Raw genomic sequence first — 20,126 nt, forward strand, 5'->3', positions numbered from 1 at the left:
TGCACTGACACCCCATTTATTGATACCCCCCCCATCTACTGTCCCCCACCCCCATGCCCTGAGACCCCATTTGTTTCCCCCCCCCCGGGGGCCCTGCCCCCCCCCTCTTTTACTGGGTCACCACCCCAGGCCACCCCATCCCCCCTTTTCCCATTTACTGGGACCCCTCCACCCCCATTCACTGGGACCCCCTCCCCACGCACTGTGACCCCCCACATCCCCATATCAAGACCCCGCCCCTCCTCCTCAACCCACCCCCCCTGCCCCCCCCTCTAACTTTTTTCTCTCCCTCCCCCCAACCCCAGAACTCCCCCAGTAACTTGGGGGCCCTGAGCAACCCCCCCGGGACCCCCCGGGACGACACGGAGCTGAGCAGCAATTTCTTAAACCCCTTCCAAAGTGACAGTGTAAGGGACCCCCGGGGTGGGGGGGGGGGGGTAGGGGGCAAGTTGGGGGGGGGCCTGGGGTGGGGTGGGGGCAAGGGGGGGTTCAGGGGGGGGCACCAACTCCCCCGCCTCTTTAACAAAAATATATATATTCAAAAAAATGAACTATGATAAAAGGGGGGGGGGGTGTTTGGCCGTGGGGAGGGGCGGTGGGTGGGAGGGGGGGGTGGGAGGAAGCCCCCCCCACACTTCGGGGACCCCCCCACCCCCAAAAACCCACCCAGTGTCTCCCCTCTCCCTCAGTACTCGCCCAGCATGACAATGAGTGTGTGAACCCAGCGGAGCCGCCTGAGGAAACACCCCCCCCCCCCCCAAACAACAACAGGAGACAGATTAATGAGCATTCATCATAATTAAGAACACCCCCCCCCCCCCCCCACCCCGCCAACCCACCCCCCCCCCAGGGGGGAAAAAAGAAAAGCACTAAACAGGACAAAAAACACCAAAAAAAACCCAACAAGAAAAGTGTAGAAATAAGTCCTGAGACTTAGTGACTCTTTCCTGCCCCCCCCAACAACAACAGGGGCAGAGACCCCCCCCAGAGATGGGGACCCCCCCTCCACCGGCTTATCCCCCCCCACTGGGGTTGGGGGGGGTGGAGGAAGGGGGGGGGGGGCCTGGAACATTTTGGGGGGAGGGGTCTTTGGGGGGTGTTTGGGCCCCCCCTGGGGTGGTACCAGCCCCCCCACGCTAAGCAAGGGGAGGGGGATTTATTATTTGGGGGGGTGGGGGTGGTATATTTTTTGGGGGGGGGGTTGTCGTGGTGCTGGGCACGCCCCCCCCCCTCCCCAGCATGATGTTAATTGCAATTAGTTGTAATGCTAATGAGGAGTGGGATTAAGACCCCCCCCCCCTCCCCAATTTCATGGTGGGGGGAGCCCATAGAGCCCCCCCCCTCCCCATCCCTGCCAAAGCCCTGGTTGGGGGGGGAGCTGTGTGTGTGTAGCTGATTGGGGGGGGGGGGGGAGGGGCAGCCCCCCCAAGGGGCACCCCAGGCTGGGGAGGGGGCTTTGGGTGGGGGGGGGACACACCCACTCCCTCCCCCTTTCCCCCAATTCATACCCAATCATGTCATGGTGCTGCCCCCCCCCCCCCCCCCCCCCCCAAGTGCTCCATAGGGCAGAGCCCAGTGCAGAGAGCAGTGCCCCCCCAAGCCCCCCCCCTACTCCCAACACCACCCCCACCCCCCCCCCCAAAAAAAAATACCCCCCCCCATCCCCAGGGTTTTGGGGAGGGGGGGTCCCCAGCCCTGTCTGTGTGCTCAGCCAGCACTGTGATCCCTACACACCCCCTCCCCTCTCCCCACCCCCCAAACCCGAGCGCCAGACTGGGCCCACCCCCCCCCCAAATTTTCCCCCCCCCCCCCCCCCCCGGGACCACTTGTAAAACTTTAATATGAAGGAAATTTTTGGGGTTTGGTTTTTGTTTTGTTTTTTTTTTGGTGCGTGTTTGTTTGTTTGTTTTCTGAATATTCCCCCCCCCCTTTTATAACAGAAAGGACCTCAAATCCCCTCCCCCCAAAACCCCCCCCCCGTGCCCCCCACCCTCCAAAAACTGACCCCCCCCCCTTGTACAGCCCCACATCGTTTGGGGGGGGGAGGTAAGGGGGGGGGGGGGGGGGGGTTTGCAGCCCCCCCCCATAGGGGTAACACCCACCATAGGTGTAGTCATTGTGTAGGGCCCCCCCCCCCCCAAAATTTCTCATCCCTCCCCCCCGTTGCTTATCAAAACAAAACGGGACCCACCCCCCCCCCAAAAAATAAAAAAAAAAAAGAAAAAAGACGAAAAAAAGAAAAAAAAAAAGAGACAAAAAAAAGTTAAAAAAACTAAACAAACCCAGAACGACCCCAAAGTCACAACAAAAATGTCCCCCCCCCCCCCAATAAATGTCATTTGATTTTGATTTTTTTTAAGAAAGTGTCGACGTTTGGGTCTCGTTTTGCACGGGGGGGGTTAAGTGGGGGGGGGGTTAAGTGGTGGGGGGGGGGGCAAAGGGGGAGGTTCAGGGGGGGGTTCAGGGGGTTTAAAGGAGTCTGGGGGGGGTTAAGGAGTGGAGAGGGGGGAAGGGGGGGGGTTAAAGGAGGTGTTTTTTCGGCGGGGGGGCACAGGCACCAGGATTTGGGGGGGGCAAGGGGGGGGGTCACAACGTGCTCCAGGTTTATTGGTGGGTACAAAGCTTCACAGTTTGGAGTTGGGGCCCCCTGAGCCCTTGTGGGAGGGGGGGGGGGGGGGGGGGGGCAGGTTGTGGACACACACACACAACCCCCCCCACCTTCACACCCCCCCCCTCCCCCACCTAAATCCACCCCCCCCCTCTTTTAAAAAGCTCGATATGAAATACAAAAGGTGCCCTTCCCCCCCCCCCCCCCCCCATTAGTCGGCCCCATCGACATGGAGGGGGGTGCGGGGGGGTCCCGGGCGGGGGGTGCCAGGGCAGGGGTGCCCGTTGAGCTGGGTACCCCCTGGGGTCTTCTTGGGGGCCAGGGGGCAAGTGGCCCCCCCGGGACAGGAGCGCTTGGGGCTGGGGGGCGGTCGCTGCATCTTGTGCTCCAGCAGCATGTGGTGCTGGGGGGGCAGCCCCAGGCAGGCCCTGGGGGGGGGAGAGAAATGAGGGGGGGGGGGAGTGAGGGGTGGGCACCCTGGGACCCCTGCATGGGGCACTGGGACCCACTGGGAATCCCATGTATTAGTTACTGGGACCTACTGGGAGCCCCCCCCCCCTGCATGAGGTTCTGGGACCCAATGGCACTGGGGACCCCGAGCATCAGGTACTGGTGTAGGACCTCCCCAGGGACTGGGAAGCAGGGACCACCCCCATGGGACCTGCTGGTGCTGGACATCACCAGGACCCACCAGCCCCCCTGGGCACTGGGACCATCCCTGTTGGGCACTGGGACCATCCCTGTTGGGCATCACACACCAGGACTGGGCTGAGGGTGATGGGCACCGGGACCCACTGGTGGCACCGGGACCCACTGGTGGCACTGGGACCAACTGGTGGCACCAGCATCAAGCTCCAGCACCCACCAGCGTTGGGCACCTGAAATCCTTGACCACCAGGACCCATGGGTGCTGGGACACCCCACCCTGGGCACTGGGCCCCACGGGTGTCAGCACCTTGGGTGTCAAGCACCCCCTGTGAGTTTGGGTGCCACCCAGGTGAGGGTGGGTGGTGACAGGGGGGGACCCCCCCAGAGGTACCTCAGGATGTTCTCGATGCAGCTGCGCTGGCGGAAGAGCGCGTTGACCACGGGGGTGCCCTCAGGAACCAGGGGGGCCTTGCAGAGGAAGGCGACGATGGAGAGGACACTGTGGAAGCCCTGGAACTCGGGGTCGCTCTCGGTGCAGAAGGTGACGCGTTGGCACAGCTCGGTGAGGATGGCCAGGTCCAGGATGATGGGGCTGGCCAGCAGCGAGTCCTGCAGGCACCCAGGGGGTGAGCCACCTCCCCGGGGACATGCCACCCGCCCCCCAACCCAGGGTTGGGGGGACACCCCAGCCACCCCACCCACCTCACACGTGTTGTGGATGACGATGGTGTTGGTGCCACCCATCATGATCTCCGAGGTGTATTCGTCCAGCGCCCGCTTGCTGTCCCCCACGTAGGGCACGTACTTGATCACCACCTGCCAGGCAATGTCCCTGTCACCCCCATTCTCAGCGTGTCCGTGCCCACCCCCCCACCCCAGCCCCCAACTCACGCAGTGGTCGGGCTTGTCCTGGGGGCCGTAGAGGACAGGGTTGGCCTGCACCGTGTCATCCACCACGTTGCTCTTGGAGATCTCCTTGGAGCGAAACTGCTGCGGGGCCGAGAGGTTCTTCCCGTCGTTGTTCCCCAGGTGGTTGTAGCTCACGATGGACGTGGTCTGGGCAGGGGGTGCAGGCAGGTCACCACCCATCACAGGCAGGTCACCACCCCAGGCCACCCCATCCCCACCTACCTTGAGTCCAGCGCCCACCAAGAAGTCCACCAGCACCGATTTGAGCTTGGTCTGACCCGACTTGAAGTCGTCCCCGCAGATGAAGACGCGGCGCTGAGCGGCCAACTCCACCGCCCCCGGCACGAAGGTGTTCTGGGGGGACCCGTTGATGTAGGCACAGCCCTCCAGGATGCTGGCCACGGCAAAGAGCGTGGAGGGGGACACCTCCAGGCCTCTCTGTGGGGACACCGGGTGGCTCAGCTCTAGCAGGGTGGTGTTGTCACCACCCCACCACCCGCCCGTGCCCTCCCCTGTCCCCTGACCTCGATGGCCCCCAGCAGGTTGGCCGCCGTGTCGTTGAGCCCCGGCACCACGTCACAGAAACGCTCCGTGTTGGCCGTCCAGAGGACAATGACTTTGTCAACCCCACTGGTCTCCTTGAAGTCCCGGATGTCCCTGCGGATCTGCTCCACCTGGGGATGTTACCCAGGGGGGGCATATCAGCACGTGGCATCCCCCCTTGTCACCTCTGTCCCTCCACCCTCCCCCACCAGGACCTGCTCAGCCATGGACCCGTGGAGGACGTTGTCCGCCCGCTCCTCCTGGTTGGCAGCGATGAACTCGGGGATGTAGATGGAGGGTCGAGGCCTCATCTTCTCCATGTGGGGCCAGAGCTGCTCCTGCAGTGGCCAGTCCAGCACCTCTGCCCGCCTCATGGCCTCCGCCAGGTTCAGTGAGGAGATGTCCCAGCCTGGGGGACAAGAGGTGACCCAACTGCTCAGCATCACTTGTCACGGTTGGAAAAGACCTCTAAGACCACCAAGTCCAACTGTCCCATTGAAGGGTCCCCCCGTGTCCCACCTACCATCAAAGATGATGTCATTGGGGTGCACCATGGGCAGCAGGTCCCGGAAAGGCACGTAGACATCACCAGTGGGGCTGGTGCCCAGGCAGACGGTGGAGGCTTGGAGCAGGGAGCCATAGTAGTTGGCTTTCTGGGGTGGAGAACACAAGGATGAATCACCAGCATGGGGTGGGGGGGGAGTCCCCAGCACCCCCACACCGGGGGGCCGGGGCTACAGACCATCTCCACAAGGCCAGGGAGATGGAGGTGCAGGAGCCAGGTGGAGATGGGAGCAGCTGAGCTGTGTTGCCATCCTCATCCATGCCATGGTGATGGTCACAGTCACCCACCTTGCGCCCTGTCTTGGTCATCCAGGACAGCCCCAGCTTGTTGGCCAGCACAGCTGCTGTCACCGTTGTCCCGTTGTTGCCCCCCCAGCCCACCAGCATCACCCCCAGGCGGGGGACCTGCCGCCCTGTCCGGAAGGTGAAGCGGGTCGAGCACGGACGCACCTGAGGGACAGAGACAGGGGGACCCGTGGGGACCAGGAGAGAGACAGGGGGACCCGTGGGGACCAGGAGAGAGACAGGGGGACCCGTGGGGACAAGCAGAGAGACACAGGGGGACCCGTGGGGACCAGGAGAGAGACAGGGGGGCCCGTGGAGACAAGGAGAGACACAGGGGGACCCGTGGAGACAAGCAGAGAGACAGGGGGACACGGATTTCCAAGCCCTGTAGATGTGGCACTGAAGGCCACGGGTCAGTGGTGGCCTTGGCAGTGCTGGGTTAATGGTTGGGCTGGATGATCTTCAAAGGTCTTTTCCAACCCAAACGATGAGATGGTGACACTGGAGCCCTCCCCCGCCAGCCCCCCCCCCGCCCGTACCTTGGTGACACCGTTGTCCCTGCAGACGTGCACGGTGCTGTACGTGTACTTGGCCTCGATGAAGTCTTTGCTGTACGTGACATCGGGGCTCTCCACAAGGAATGTCTCGGCCATTGTTCCCGGAGCTGGAATAGGAGGAAATGGGTGTCAGCCCCGCAGGCCTGGCACGCCGGGCCACCCCCCCCGGGTCCCCTCCCCGGTTCCCTCCCCGCCCTGCCGGGACATGGCTCCGGCACCGCTGGCTCCCTGCCCCGCGGCGGTGACACTGGAGATGCCACCACGGCCCCATCCCCGGCACCGGGACAGGCGGGGGTCGTGTCCGGCCACCCCCGGCCCCAAGAGACCCCAACAAGCCAAGAGGGTGCAGGGTCCCATGTGCAAGGTCCCCGTCCTGCTGCTGGTTGTCCCTTCTGTCCCCGGAGGTGGCGGGGGGGGGGGGCACAGGAGGGCGTAAGGGGGATAGGGATCCTCCCAGGGGACACGGGGACAGGGCTGTCCCTGCACCCTGGGGTGGCAAAGGGTGCAGGGGACACGGGGACAGGGCTGTCCCTGCACCCTGGGGTGTCGGGAGTGCCGGGGGACACGAGGACAAGGGCTGACCCTGCCGCCCCGGCGCGCCCGGGGGCACGGGGGGACACGCGGACGGGGGGACACTGGCCCGGGCCCCCGCTCCCCGGGACCGAAGCACCAACTGCTCCCGGGCCGCCCCCGCCCTCCCCGCAGACACTCACCGGGCCGGGCCGGGCCGAGCCGGGCGCGCTGGAGGCGGCAGAGCCGGTGCCGGTGCCGGTGCCGGTGCCGGTGCCGGTGCCGGTGCCGGTGCCGTCCCGCGGGGGATGATGCGATCGCGGCTGCGGCCGCTCCGGCTCCCGCCGCTTAATCGGCTCCCAGGACCCGCCCCCGCCCCCCCGGTCCCGCCTCCAACCGGCCCCCGCGCCCCCCCGCACGTGCCCCGCCGCCCTTGGCACCGGCCCCCCCGGGATCCCCCGGGGCTCCCCCCGGATTCCCCCGGGACCCCCCGGCCCGGCCCCGCGGCAGGTGCGGGGCAACCCCGGCCCCCCCCGGCGGCTCTTACCGGGCTGGGGGGGCAGCGGGAGCGGGAGGCGCAGCCGGGGGGAGCGGCCACTGACCCGGGAAGGGGAAGTGGCGGCGGGACCGGGACCGGGACAGGGACCGGGGGTCCCGCCGTCGCCTTCCGGCTATTGACAGCCCCGGGCCGGCGGCTTCCTGAGCTGCGGGGCCCGGCCCCGTCCCACGGCCCCATCCCACGGTGCTGCCAGCCCTGCCCCAGGACCGGCACCCCAAAGACCATGGCACCAGCACCCCGAAACCCTGCGGCCCCTCCGGCACCGACACCCCCAGCACCCCCGGCCACGGGCACCCCAGAGCTCCTGTCACCCCGCAGCCCACCCCAAAGGTGGCAGCAGTGGCAACTGGCAGCACCCTACACGGGCACCCAAGAGCTCCCGGCACCCTGCAGACCCTGGCACAGGAGACCCTGCCCCAGCGCCCTGCTGCCCCCCTGCCCCAGCACCCCAGAACCCTGGTAGCCCCTGGGATGGGACCCCCAGAGCCCGCGGCATCAGCTTCCCAGCATCCCGGGCACCCCTAAAGGTCGTAGCACCCTGCAGCCCCCTGGTACGGGCACCCCAAAGGTCACAGTATCAGCACCCTGCAGCCCCCCCCATGTGTACCCCCCAAAGGTCACGGTACCCTGTAGCCCCCCCCACGTGCACCCAAAAAGCCCCGGGCACCAGCACCCTGCAGCCTCTGGCTCAGCACCCTCCCCACTGCATCCCCCCCTTGCCAGGGCCACCCCTGCCCACCCTGCAGCCCCCACCCCAGGCAGCCCCCGCAGGCGATGCCGGGGGGCAGCCAGACCCTGTGTGAAGCCGCACCCTACAAGTTGGCCACGGGAGTGCAGGGGCTGCCCGGGGGGGCTGCTCTTGGAGAAAGGGCAGGGCTGGCACCCCGCCGGGCTGCCCCCCCGGGGGGTCCCGCTGCCTTTCAATGGCCAGGCCCTGCTTCAAAGGAGCCCCCGGGCCCCTTCCCCACCCTCGCTCCCCGCAGACACGGCGAGGACAGCTCTGCTCCCCGCCACCCACCCGCCCGCCCGCGGCCTTGGCTCCACGGGGGGGGGGGGGACACGACGTTTGGCATTGTCACCCTGAGTCCTCCAGCACGGAGCGGGACGGGACGGGACCCACCAAGGCCGAGCCCGGGGCACCTGCCACGGGCCCGGGGAGACGGGGCGGCCGCGGGGACGTGGCGGTGCTGGGGGGGGCCGCGTCCGGCCCCTCGGCCATGAAGGAACAATGATCCCTTGGTGCCGGGCTGGAGGACAAAACGAGCCCCGCGCTGGAATGCCAGTGCCTCAGCAAATTATTGAAACAAAAATAACATTTCTTTGTACAATAATCCTGGGGCGGGGAGGGTCCGGGCAGCGCTGCCAGGGGCCCAGAACTGGTATTTTTCCACTGCTTTTCCTTTTTTTTTTTTTTTTTTCCTCCCCCCCCCCTTCGCCCCCCTCCCATAACTCCCACCATTGTTTCTACCCCCCCTCACCCCCCTCTCCTTTCTCCCTCTCTCCCTCCTCCTCCTCCCACTCCCTTCCCACTCCTCCCACGCTCGGCACCGCATGAGCGGAGCTCCCTTGTTCCCGCTCGCCCGCCAGCCCGGGCCGCCCGCCCAGCGCCTTCGCTCCCCGGTTGCCGGGGTTTGGGCCCCGGGCCAACCGAGCCTCGGAACCATAGCGACCGGCAGCGGGATGCCCACCCCCCCCTGCTCCACCACACATGCCCCCCCCCCAGCCTCATCCAGGCTGTGAAGCCCACCCAGGGCTCCCGTTAGGGCAGCACAAAACTCTTCGGGGGTTTGTTCTGCTAAACACAAAACTCGCCCCCCCAATGGTAAATGAGTGTGTTTATCCTGCCAAGGGAAGGAGGGGTTTGTGTTTCAGATGCACAAGCTGAAGGGGAACAGGGCGGGGGGCCGCTGGTGTGTGGGGTGGGCTTTGGGGGTAGGATCTAATGTGAATCACCCCCCAGGGCTTCTGGGGGTGTGAGCAAGCAGGATGCTTCACATCTCTTAAGTGTGGTGACTGGAGGGATTTATGATTGAGGTGGAGTTGGATGGGGCTTGGAGCAACCTGGGCTGGTGGGAGGTGTCCCTGCCCGTGCAGGGGGTTGGGACTAGATGATGTTTAAGGTCCTTTCCAACCCAAACTGGTCTATGACTCAAAGCAGGTTCAGGGGCTGATCCCGCACCAGCAGGTGCTGCTGGAAAAGATGCTCCATGTGCTGGGTAGGGCTTGTGGGGGGGGACACGGGCAGGAGCCCCCTGAGCCCACCCCCTCAGGAGGTCAAGGCCAAGCCAAGCAGCCCCAGATGTACGTGTTACAAACAGCCACGTTTGCCTCCCCTCACGTTTGGTTTCTTTCCCTTCATGTAAAACAACCCCCAGGCTTTGCCCCTTCATTATCTCAGCCCCTCGCAGCTCCTCATCCTCTCCTCCCTCTCCCTGTGCTGTCACCCCCCCCGGTGCCAACGTGCCCAAGGACAGACCCAGGCTGGGAAAGGGACAATCTGGGACGGGGAGTGCTCGGCGGTGGGGGTGCAGCAGCACGAGGGACCAGCACCATCGGCCCGTGTCAAGGACAAATTATTCTAATGAGCTTCCTCCTGTAACCCAGCCACCCGCAGAAGGTGCACAGGAAAATCCCAGGCTGCTTCTGTCGGGTCTCAGGGCAGGGAGCTGAGGGGGGCACTGCGGGGTCATCTCTGCCCTCCCACACGTGCCTGATCCTCATTGAAGGGCCCATTGTGCCCCTTATGGTGCAAAGTGACACTTTTTCCCGGACGTGACCTGAATTATCAGAGCCCAGGGGCTCCTCCTCGACCCACATGGTGAGCTTGGCTTCCCAGGCAGGAGGGACACATGGACACAGCCCAAAATAGATGCTGCTCCTTGTCCCCAGGCTGAGGTCCCCAGCTCCTGGCTGGGTGCAGATAAGGAGGCAGCGGCAGGAGCAGGGCTGGCTCTGGCACAGTGGATGCAGCCAGTAAATTTCCACTGGGGCAGCTCCCAGTTAATGAGCTCAGTGCATGACCCCGGCCAGAGCTGGAGCTGCCAGCGATGGAGAGGAATTCCCCAGGAAAGCTGGGATGGGAGGGGATGGGGAGCCTTCCTGCAGGAGCATCCCCTGCGCCTCCCCAGCCTTTAGCCAGATCAATGCCTCGGGGGCGAGGAGTTAAAGGTGGTAAAAAAGGGGCCTGGGGGGTGTAGCTTGACTCAGGGGTGGCAACTGGAAGTGAAAAAGTGGGGATTTGGGGGTTTGTGAGAGCACCAGCTCACCCAGCACTTCTTGCTGCCATGAACCCTCACCAGCCCTGGGAGCATCACGTCCCAGCGGGTGCTCCTGCGGTTGTGCCAGCTCCAAGGTCAAGGCTGGTGAGACAGGACTGAGCAGAGCCCTCCCCATTCCCCCTCACCTTTAAAGCAGAAAGCCAAGGCACTGGTAAGACACTCAGTTCCTCTTTCTCCCTGTTTTGGAGGCAGATGCAGAGCCCAGTGCTGAGGCGAGGTCCAGCTTGAACACGGACTCGTCCTTTCCACAGGTGATCAAACAAGACCTTTTGGACTGAAGACCATTGAACCTGGGACTGTGACCCTCTGTGAGAGCAGGAGAACCCCAAGCAGGCAGCACAGCGACCACTGAAGGAAAACAGAAGCTGTTTAGTGCCCATGATGGTACAGAGCAGTTACTGGAGGGTTTTTGGCTTCTATTTTAACGTGGCTGCTCCAGCCTCGCTGAGCAGCAGCCCCAGGGATGCTGCAGTCAGGACAAGAGCAACCAGCCATGGTGAGAGCAGGAAAAAAGGACAGAGTCTCCACACAGCTGAGATGCTATTTGCATCTTGAGCTTCAGGCTGATGATTCAGCCCTGCGGGTGGAGGTGGGAGCTCCAGCAGCTCAGCCAGGCTCATCCCCAGGCCCTGCTCCAGCTCCCCACGGATGTGACTCACCCCCCCACACCTGCCAGCTCAGACATCAAAGCCAGCCTGGCTCACTGGGAGGGAAAGGCACCTGAACCAGGTCTGGACCCTTCTCAGCAGCCCCAAACCTGTTGGGATGAGCCACCATCACCTTGGGAGCTCCAGCATCGCTGATCCCAAGGGAAGAAGGACCTCACGTGGTGCCACCACCTCCAAGCCCTCCTGCTGCCACACTCCACACTCATGGGACTCCCCTCTAGAGCCAACCTCCACATCCACACCATCCACTAGTGCCTCTTGGAAAGCAGATTTCCCCCCAAAAAAAACTCCAGGAGTGGGAAGACACCCAGCTCCTCCCACCACATGGAGAGGCTGATCCCACTGGAACACCAGAAAAGCTGCCCCAGAAGTTGCTCCACAGCCACATTCCTGGGCAAAGAGATAGAAAATTGATGGCCCACACCAGCACCTTTTCCTGCTCCTGTTTCTTACCCACTGCTCTGATATTTAACTCCCTCAGCTGACTCTGTTCCTTTAAGTTTCCTGCTCTCCAAATCCACGCCAGCCATTTATCACCTTTCCCTTTTGGAGTTTTCATGCAGTGAGAAGCACTGAAAAGAAATAGACAACCTTATTGTTTGCTTGTTTTTTCCAATACAGTGAATTTATTATATGTTGCAAAATCAGCATTCAGCTTTTTTTAGTGTACAAAAAAAGACACTAGCTCTTAAGAAAAGATTAGGAAAGCTGAAGACTATGCTGCCTTGAAATTGTAACATTTTGGCAAAGTGAAAAGCTCTTTTGTAAACTCCAAACTCCATGGCTCAATATAGTTTTATCCACAGTACAATATTACAAAGTAAAACACAGTATCAATAAGTTAAGATCATACTTAATCACCTAGAACTGGTTTCTATCAACCCAAAAAGCACAAATTTTGCCTAAGCTTCAGAATTTCTAAAAAGAAAAAAAACAAAACAAAACAAAAAAACCCAACGAACGACAACGAAACAAAACAGAAACAAAACGAAAACAAAAAACCAAACAACAAAACAAGGCAGATTCGACTACAATTCTTTAACACAGTCCAAAAGAAAAGTGAAGCAGGAAGTTGTTGAATGCTAATTGGGTCTCACAGTTTGGATATTCATTAATTAAATATTTTCAGGGTTTTTTTTTTATATTCAAATTTTAGAAGTTCCAGAATATACATGTAAATGTACACAATACATCTTTGTATACAACTCTGTTTGCAAAAATATCTTATAGCAGATGTATAAAGATCCAGATCCATCTCTATCCCCTCCCTCCCACCCCCCCCCCAAAGCAACAACAACAACGACAAAAAAAAGCCCAGTCAAAATATTAAGGATCAGGAGAAGTGTTTCCATGGAAGAATTTACTCATCCTGGGTTTGTAGCTGCTGCTTTTTCTGCCATCTGAGTTTCGGGCTCCTCAGGCACCGTGGTTGGAGGTGAAGTCCCACCAAGCCCCATGGCTCAGTGCTGGGAAGTTCAGCCTTGCCACCAGGAACAGCAACTTGGTGGCACTGAGGGGGTTTTGCAGTGACAGATCCCACAGCAGGTCTGGGAAAGCACCGTGTCCTGGTTCCTCCAGGCAGCAGGACCCTCTCCCACATCCCTGCTGCACCAACCTCCAGCTGTGGGAGGTTTGTTGGAATCAGGGGCTCAAGCTTGGACGTGGCCACCAGCCACTACTTCAGGAACCTGGACACAGACCAGCCACAAGACCCCACCAAGCAGGAGGACAATGTTTTCCGGACAAAGCTCCTGGCCTTGAAACTCTGGTGTGTTCTCCAGCTTTCCCTGAGGAGCAGAGCACGGGAGGCAGGCAGTGACACCCCCACAGGAGACACGGCTCCCCAGCCCATCATCTTCACTGGAAGAAGAAGAGATGGGACTGAAGCATTCCCCAAGCCCTGGGCTGCTGGTGGGGCCTCCCCAGCCAGGCTCTCCAGGATTCTCACCCCAGGGAGCACCACGCTCCTGGGACATCATCCCATCTCCTCCCTCTGCTCCGCTTCTCACCAGGTTTGGGCTCCAGCCCAGCAGAAAAATGTGGATTTCCAGTGGCATTTGGGGTGCCCCATGGCCCCAGCTCCACCACAGCCCTTCAGCCCTGGGGGACAGGGTGACAACAGGGTGACAACAGCGTGACAAAGGGGTGACAAAGTCCTGGATGTCTGCGGGGAAGGCGGCAGGGAGAGGAACTCAGAGCACTGCAAGTGACAAAGCAAAGCTGTGGCCCTGGCTGGACGACGCAGCAAAGCCCATCTAGCCAGAGTGGAATTAGTATTATTAATTAGTAATTATGATGATTTTCTTGGTTTCATACAGCAGATGGACCCTTTTATTTTTTTTGGAAGGGGGGGGGGGGAGTGGTTGGAAGAAAAAAAATGTTGTAGAAGAACTGTTTCCCTGCCATTCTGCTCCTGGAAAGGGTGAAAGACTCTTCAGTGCAACCTCCAAGGGAAGGAGACTCCACAGGAAAATGATCCTTTGGGATAAATGGAAGCAGGAAGAAGTCAAACCCCCCCCCCCAAGCTGGCAGGATCCAAAAGGGGAGAGGGGAGAGAAAGAAACAGCAGAGTTAAAGGGACACCTTTGTGCTTTCTGGCCTGTTTCTCACACCCTGGCCATACTCAACGACAACAACAACAAAAAGTTCCCTTCAAGTCCAAAAAACCAAAAAAAAAAAAACCCAAACAAAACAAATGCAGAAGAAAGAGGCTGCACCAAAAGCTGGCGAGATAAAGCACAAGGGTGGAAATGACCCCCATGGGAAAAAGCTGCCTCGCTCCTCTCACGCTCCGAGAATGATTTTGCTGCTTCTTTGGGAAGTAACACAAAAAAACAGGAGGAGAAGGAAGCATCACCCCCCCCCCCCTCCACCCCCCTCTCCTCTATTTTAGGTCAGCACAGGTAATAAAATAACTTTGCAGGGTAATTCACCCATCAGGTTCAGTAATACTGCAGTTTATAGACAGGGAAGGTTCTGAAACACCTGAAACACCAGGGAAGGTTCTTGGCCTAAAAGGAAAAGGGAGGCACAGGTTTAGAAAAGAGATACTCTTTTTTTTTTTTGCCTTTTTGTTTAAATACAAAAATAGACCTTAGTCTCATCAGCAATTCATAAAATTGGCTGCCTTGGTATAAAATTCTAAAAGTCAGAAGACAGGTCTCAATCTTCCCAGCATTGGTTAATGGTGCTGGAGAGGCCACTGCAAAATATGGAGCAATTCTTGACCAACGTGGCTGCTTCCAAACGCAAAAAGCAGGTTAAAGAAAAGGAAATTCTGGGTTTTTTTAGGGTTGTTTTTTCTTTTTTTTAACATGATCCCCCTCCTACTGCCCCAACCACCTGGAGAGAGCACACACTGGAGCTGACAAAAGCAGGAGCAGACAAGGAGAGCTCTGGGAACGTGGTGTATTTACGGGGTGCCATGGAGAGCAGACAGGTTTGCACATCAACAGTCGCAGGTGCCAGAGGAGGAGGTAACCCAGCAGCATTCCAGTTCCTCACCATTGGGAAGGACAATTTGGAAACCCAGTCAGCCTGGGCCAGGGGGTAATTACACTTCATGCCAAACTTTAATCCATGAAAACTACTGATTCTTAAACCTTTGGGAGCTTCGTTCACTTTAGGTCAGTTTTCCCTTAAGTGTCAAACGCTGCCTTCAAAATAAGCAGATTATTTGTTTCCTCTTTTTTTTTTTTTGCTCTTTTTCTTTTTTTTCCTCTTTTTTTTTTGTTTGTTTTCGCTTTTCTCTTAATTTGTTACATTCCAACAATCAGAGAGACTAAAACCCAAGAGGACCATGCTGGGCACAAGGGCTTCCAACCCAGCTCAGCTTCAGCAAATCCCCAAGTTCTTCAACCACGAGGAATTAACGCTCATCTCTGAAAGGGATCTAAGTTGTAGAAAAGGGAACGTAATGTCCAGGTGACTCTTTCTTTTGTTGTGTTTGCTTTTTTTTTTTTTTTTTGCCCTACCCAGTCCAGGTTGGTGCCAGCTAAAACTGCTGTTGGTCATACTCTGCTATCAGTTTTTTGATATGAGCCAGTTTGTTGTGGAGGTATTCGCAGCGGTTCTTCTCTTGGCTGTAATTGGGGTTAGTCTGCAAAGGAAAAAGGAAAATGAAGGGATGGAAAAGAGTTTTTGCACCATGTGGTGACAGCTACACTGAACCCAGATCATAGAATCATGGAATGAGTTGGGTTGGAAGCGACCCTAGAGGTCATCTAGTTCCAAACCCCCTGAATGGGAAGGGACACTTCCCACTACCCAGACGAGGCTACAGGACCGTAAATGTGACCAAGGAATGAAGGTTTGCATATAATCATAGAATGGTTTGAGTTGGAGGGGACTTTAAAGATCATCTTGTTCCAACCCTGTGCATGGGCAGGGACACCTCCCACCAGCCCAGGTTGCTCCAAGCCCCATCCAACTCCACCTCAATCATAAATCCCTCCAGTCACCACATTAGAGAAGTGAAGCATCCTGCTTGCTCACACCCCCAGAAGCCCTGGGAGGTGATTCACATTAGATCCTGCCCCCAAAGCCCACCCCACACACCAGCAGCCCCCCAGCCCTGTTCCCCTTCAGCTTGTGCATCTGAAACACAAACCCCTCCTTCCCTTGGCAGGATAAACACACTCATTTACCATTGAGTTTTTGTGCTAGCAGGCCACTAACACAGCTGAACACCCCCCAGGATCCAAGGAGCAGCCACAGCTCTCCCCAGACCCTTTCTGATCACTTTCTGGAGAAGCTGGAGCTGAACAAAGATCTGCTATGAAGCTTCAGGGACTGGGTTTTACACTTGGCAAGCACCCATCTCTTTCAGTTCCACCAGGGGCACCACCCAAAAGCCTTTTTCGTAGCCAACTATTTTTACTTACCTTTTTAATTTTCCGATACTCCTGTAAAATTTGATCATGGATGGTCTAGAAAGGAAAAGAGAGCTTATTATTTTCAAGACTCAATATTTCTGCAACTTACTGCAGTAAGCAAGTATTGACTGATGGCTCAAAGTACACATTTCCTCCCAATACTGACCAAAAACCTGCTCCCTCATGACTTTCCTCATGAGATCTGATGGCTACAACCACTGGTGCTGAAACCAGAAGCACTGGAAGGATCCAGGTCCCTTTCCCCAGCCATGAGAACTACCTGCAACAGGCACTTGGACTGCCAGGATAATTGACATCTCCTCAGCTCAGACTGATTTTTCCCCAAGATGTAAAAATAATTGCAGTGAGAAATCACCCAGTTTCTCAAAGAGAGGGGCAGGATGTTTGAGGGAGGAAACAGTGCTTAGCACAATAGGTGCTCTGTGAAAATCTTGTTTATTGGACTCATTGAGACTTTCTCAAGATATTGAATATTTCAAGTGCTTTTAAAATAAGTCTGACAAACTGAATGATCCTACATGATGAAGATCAAAGACTGCAGAGGAGCAATGACCCCGTCCTCGCTCCCCTTCCAGCCCCGATACGCTCCCATATGTGTGAAGATGAGTTTTCTGGCTGGGATACACTAATAGCTTCCAGCAGCTTTTGGCTAAAGCAGCCAATTGTCTCACTGAGGCCTTTCCTTGTCAACAAGTCCCATGATGTGTGCTCCAGCTTGAAAAGGAAAGAGCACAGAGCTGTTTAAAGCCCAGTCTCCCAAGCTGTCAGCCGTGTGCACGTTCTGCCCCCACTCCTGGGCTCAGCGCAGCCTGGTTGAGCCACCAACCCACCCCCAACAGCCCCGTGGACAGAGCAGCCTCAACAAGGAGTAGCAGGAGCTGGTTGCTACTTGCAGAACGAGCTTTTTCAGAGGATGTCTTTGCTGTTTCTACCTTATATTCTTCAGAGCCCTGCAGGAGCTGCTTCAGCTTGGCGTCCAGCTGCGTGAAGCGCCGCGTTATCCGCTCTATCCGGGCGTGCAGGTCCCTGTACTCGTTGTACTCGGCGTTGAAGTCGTTCTTGTAACTCTGGCGCTGCTCTGAGGAGGAAATGGCTGCATATTTTCTGCAGGGAGAAGAAGTTAATTGCTTTAGTTAGTCTCCCCAGACAGGGCAAACACTGCCATGCCAAGCGCAGGGCGATAAGCCGACCAGGTGGCTGCATTTGAAAACAAAGACGGTCTCTTCCAATTTGTTTTATTGAGGTACCCGACAAGATCGTTGCCTTGACTTCAGCAAGACACTGTTTGCTCCCAGAATTTCCTATCTCTGCCAGATAGGCTGGAATATGCAGGTACAGCAAAGCCTGGGAGCAGCTGGGGGTGTAGGAGGACATTCAGATAGCACTGCTAGAGTTTTTCTAACTCCTGCTGTCCTGCAGAACATGGAGTTCTGCATCTGTGCCAGACCTTGGAACAGCAGGAATACGATGCTTCCAGTGTTAAGGCTCTTGAAAGGAACACAAAAAGCATTCAGCTATCGTTGCAAAATGCTCACAGCACAATTATGTGGCAAGAGCACAAGAAGAAACCATGTTGAATAGACCAACTATGTTTCCACCACCTTCCAAAGACACCCCACGGGAACCGAGTGCCCCAGAGCTCCTGTTGAACAGAGGCACCTTTGAGGGCCCTTTCCAAGCTCTGCAGCTCCACAAAAAGTCATTAAGCCCCACATTTTGCAGGAAGCCCAGCAGTCAGTCCTCTCTGATGGTGACACTCATCTTTTCCAGGGTGATGACTTTTAATTTGCCACCTTGAGCTGCCTGCAGCTGTGCCAGCTCGGTGCGTGACCATGTTTAAGCTAACTAAGGTACCAAATTAAGGGGAAGCTTTCACTCATTAACATAAATGCTCTCCAGCCTTCAAGAACCCAGTCCTTGCTAGGGGTTGGTATAAATAACCACCTACTCAGAATACACTACTATGAGAGGGGAAGTTGTCCCCACCAGGATGAAACACATGCCTCTTCAAACAGCAGGGACAGCTCTTGTAATTTAAAGAGCTGGCCATCAAAAAACCTCATGGTATCAAAAGGTGAGACAAGCAACCTTACAGGAGATCATAAATGGCCCAGGATTTCTTTGGAGATGGACCAAGGAGCTGGAAGATCCCTCTACAGGAGGGATCAGTATGTCTGTTGTAAGAAAAAAATCCTCCAGCCATCTGCCTTCTTCTGAATGGTGTCAGCAATGCCAACTGGGAGCGGTTTGTACAGCCCAGCAAACCACAGTTTTGTAACCATGCAAGAACCCCAAGTGTCCTCCAGCCAACTCCAGGGACTGCTCCTGCAGAGCCAAGAGTGGATGCCTTCTCCTCCTCCTCCTCTTCCCTCTGAGTGATTCCAGCCCAGCCAAACCAGATCTGATGGCATTAAAAACCCAAGGTGGTGCACGGGGAACATCACCCGCAGCGACACTTTCTGGTTTCTAACAGGTTGGGCTTGATGCAGATTTTTGGCTGGATGCAGAATTTTGGCTTCATGCACAGGCATTTCTGTGCTTCAGCAGATGAGTATACTGTTTAATTAACCTCAAGGGGATCTGATTAAAAAGTCAAGAGGTGAAGCAGCTCACATCCTAACCCACGGGTTATAACCTCCCCATGAAGAATATTGCACTGGTTTATGTCGATGATCTTGGCTCTGAAGAGAGGAAGAATTTGCTAACCTCTCAAAATCCTTCCTTGCCCTGTCTCCCTTAACATTAGAACAGATCATTCCCTCTCAAGAGTTTCCAATTGTAACATGGAGATGTTTAATCCCTTCAAAACCCCTCCAAGGTATGCAACTTTTCTTGAAATATTTCATGAACTGGTTTATAGGGACATAACCTTGAACTCCAGGAGGAGGTAAAGACCCACCTTACAAAGTTCTATCAAGTAACAATAAAACCAACAAAAATCCCCATGACATTGTGTTTTTTAGCTTGAAACATGATCCCTAAGTGATGAAGCAACTGATAAATATACTTACAATAAATAATCTGGCATTTCTGAAGTTGATGTTGGTACACTAGAATTATTGCATGTTCCATTTACACCTGAAAAAATAAAAGCTTATTTATAGACATCCTTCAACTTTAAAGCTCTATGCAATTACACTTCAAATTCAAAACCTGATCTGCAATAGAAAGTGTATTGAATTCTAAAGGATTCATTTGCTTTGAACTGACAAAAGATCCACAAAAAGGTGGGTGAAACTTCCAAGGCTCCTCTAATATTCTGTCAGCAAAGCAGTATCAACATGAGCCAATGCCCTGAGCAGCCAAAACCTTTAATTTAATTGGTTTATAAACACTGCCTGCAGAGAGGGATAACACTGATATCACCACTGAGCTGCAAAACAAACGTATGAGTCCAGATGAGCAGAGAGCTGAGCAAGGTGGACATTCTCCTTTACACTTTAGAGGTTCCTACTGTTAATATCCAGGTTCCAATTCCTATTGTTAATACTCCAGACTTCTGCAGGGTAAAGCAGAGAGGTTTTTAAGGTGTGCAGCTTCTTCCCCTCTCAGTCCTGCAGACAAATCCAAGTGCTCTGTGAAGCTGAATCAAGCAAAGCTCAGCTGTGAATGTGCAGGAGCTGAAAGGAAGGGACCAAAGACCTCAGGAGGAACAGGACTCTCAAGTGAGCCTGAACCAGACACTGTCCTGAACCTCCACCAAACCCTGTGTGACTGATCCAGAGGAAGAAAGCAGTTGGATACAGGTCTGAAAAGGGATATTTCTCCTATGCTGTGTGTTATGCTGAAAGCCCTGATCAGAAAGTCAACTGCACCCCTCAGAAGGCAGCAAAAATAAAGAGGCAGGAGGAGAAGGCTGCAAAGGATTGAACTCCACCTCTCTGCAAAGGTGTTTCTTCTTTCCAAGGCATTACTCAGAGCAAGCAGCACCTGGGTTGCACAATTCCCCAGGTGCTCAGGTGAGCCCCAAGCCTTGCCCAGCCCTCCCCTTCTCACTTCTTTACAGCTCTTACCCCAGATGAGCTGCAGGGAGCACAAAATGCCAAAGGAATAAGCACAGGGATGTCAAAGCAATAACCTCATTATATCTTCTTTTTTAAAA

The 20,126-nt window shown here is 56.5% G+C and overlaps 3 protein-coding genes across 4 annotated transcripts in view; 1 reads left to right on the forward strand and 2 right to left on the reverse strand.

Moving 5' to 3' along the window:
- SSBP4 (single stranded DNA binding protein 4) overlaps positions 1–1,589 on the forward strand; it is a 10,142-nt gene extending 8,553 nt beyond the window's left edge. Inside the window, exons 5-6 of the mRNA XM_051639981.1 lie at positions 276–407; positions 690–1,589. Coding sequence (XP_051495941.1) covers positions 276–407; positions 690–719 — 162 coding nt within the window. The 3' untranslated portion in view covers positions 720–1,589. The remainder of the gene's footprint in view (positions 1–275; positions 408–689) is intronic.
- Positions 1,590–2,762: 1,173 nt separating this feature from the next.
- On the reverse strand, positions 2,763–10,666 carry ISYNA1 (inositol-3-phosphate synthase 1). Of its 2 annotated transcripts, none has more exons than XM_051639450.1 (11): positions 10,587–10,666; positions 6,097–6,221; positions 5,561–5,722; positions 5,232–5,361; positions 4,924–5,117; positions 4,690–4,839; positions 4,388–4,603; positions 4,148–4,312; positions 3,959–4,072; positions 3,648–3,865; positions 2,763–3,036 (listed from the first exon to the last, which is right to left on the reverse strand). In XM_051639450.1, exons 2-11 carry the CDS (start codon positions 6,208–6,210, stop codon positions 2,820–2,822), a joined length of 1,680 nt encoding a protein of 559 aa, XP_051495410.1. In that variant the 5' UTR covers positions 6,211–6,221; positions 10,587–10,666; the 3' UTR covers positions 2,763–2,819. The 2 variants fall into 2 exon arrangements, with proteins under 2 accessions (XP_051495410.1, XP_051495409.1); XM_051639449.1 differs by lacking the exon at positions 10,587–10,666 and adding an exon at positions 6,828–6,982.
- A 1,055-nt stretch (positions 10,667–11,721) lies between these two features.
- ELL (elongation factor for RNA polymerase II) overlaps positions 11,722–20,126 on the reverse strand; it is a 56,286-nt gene continuing 47,881 nt past the window's right edge. The window contains exons 9-12 of the mRNA XM_051639442.1: positions 19,036–19,102; positions 16,957–17,128; positions 16,013–16,057; positions 11,722–15,228 (exon numbers count right to left, since the gene is read on the reverse strand). Of these exons, the coding sequence (XP_051495402.1) occupies positions 15,124–15,228; positions 16,013–16,057; positions 16,957–17,128; positions 19,036–19,102 (389 nt within the window). The 3' untranslated portion in view covers positions 11,722–15,123. The remainder of the gene's footprint in view (positions 15,229–16,012; positions 16,058–16,956; positions 17,129–19,035; positions 19,103–20,126) is intronic.

The sequence above is a fragment of the Apus apus genome, chromosome 24 (genome assembly GCF_020740795.1).
Source record: "Apus apus isolate bApuApu2 chromosome 24, bApuApu2.pri.cur, whole genome shotgun sequence".
NCBI lineage: Eukaryota > Metazoa > Chordata > Aves > Apodiformes > Apodidae > Apus > Apus apus.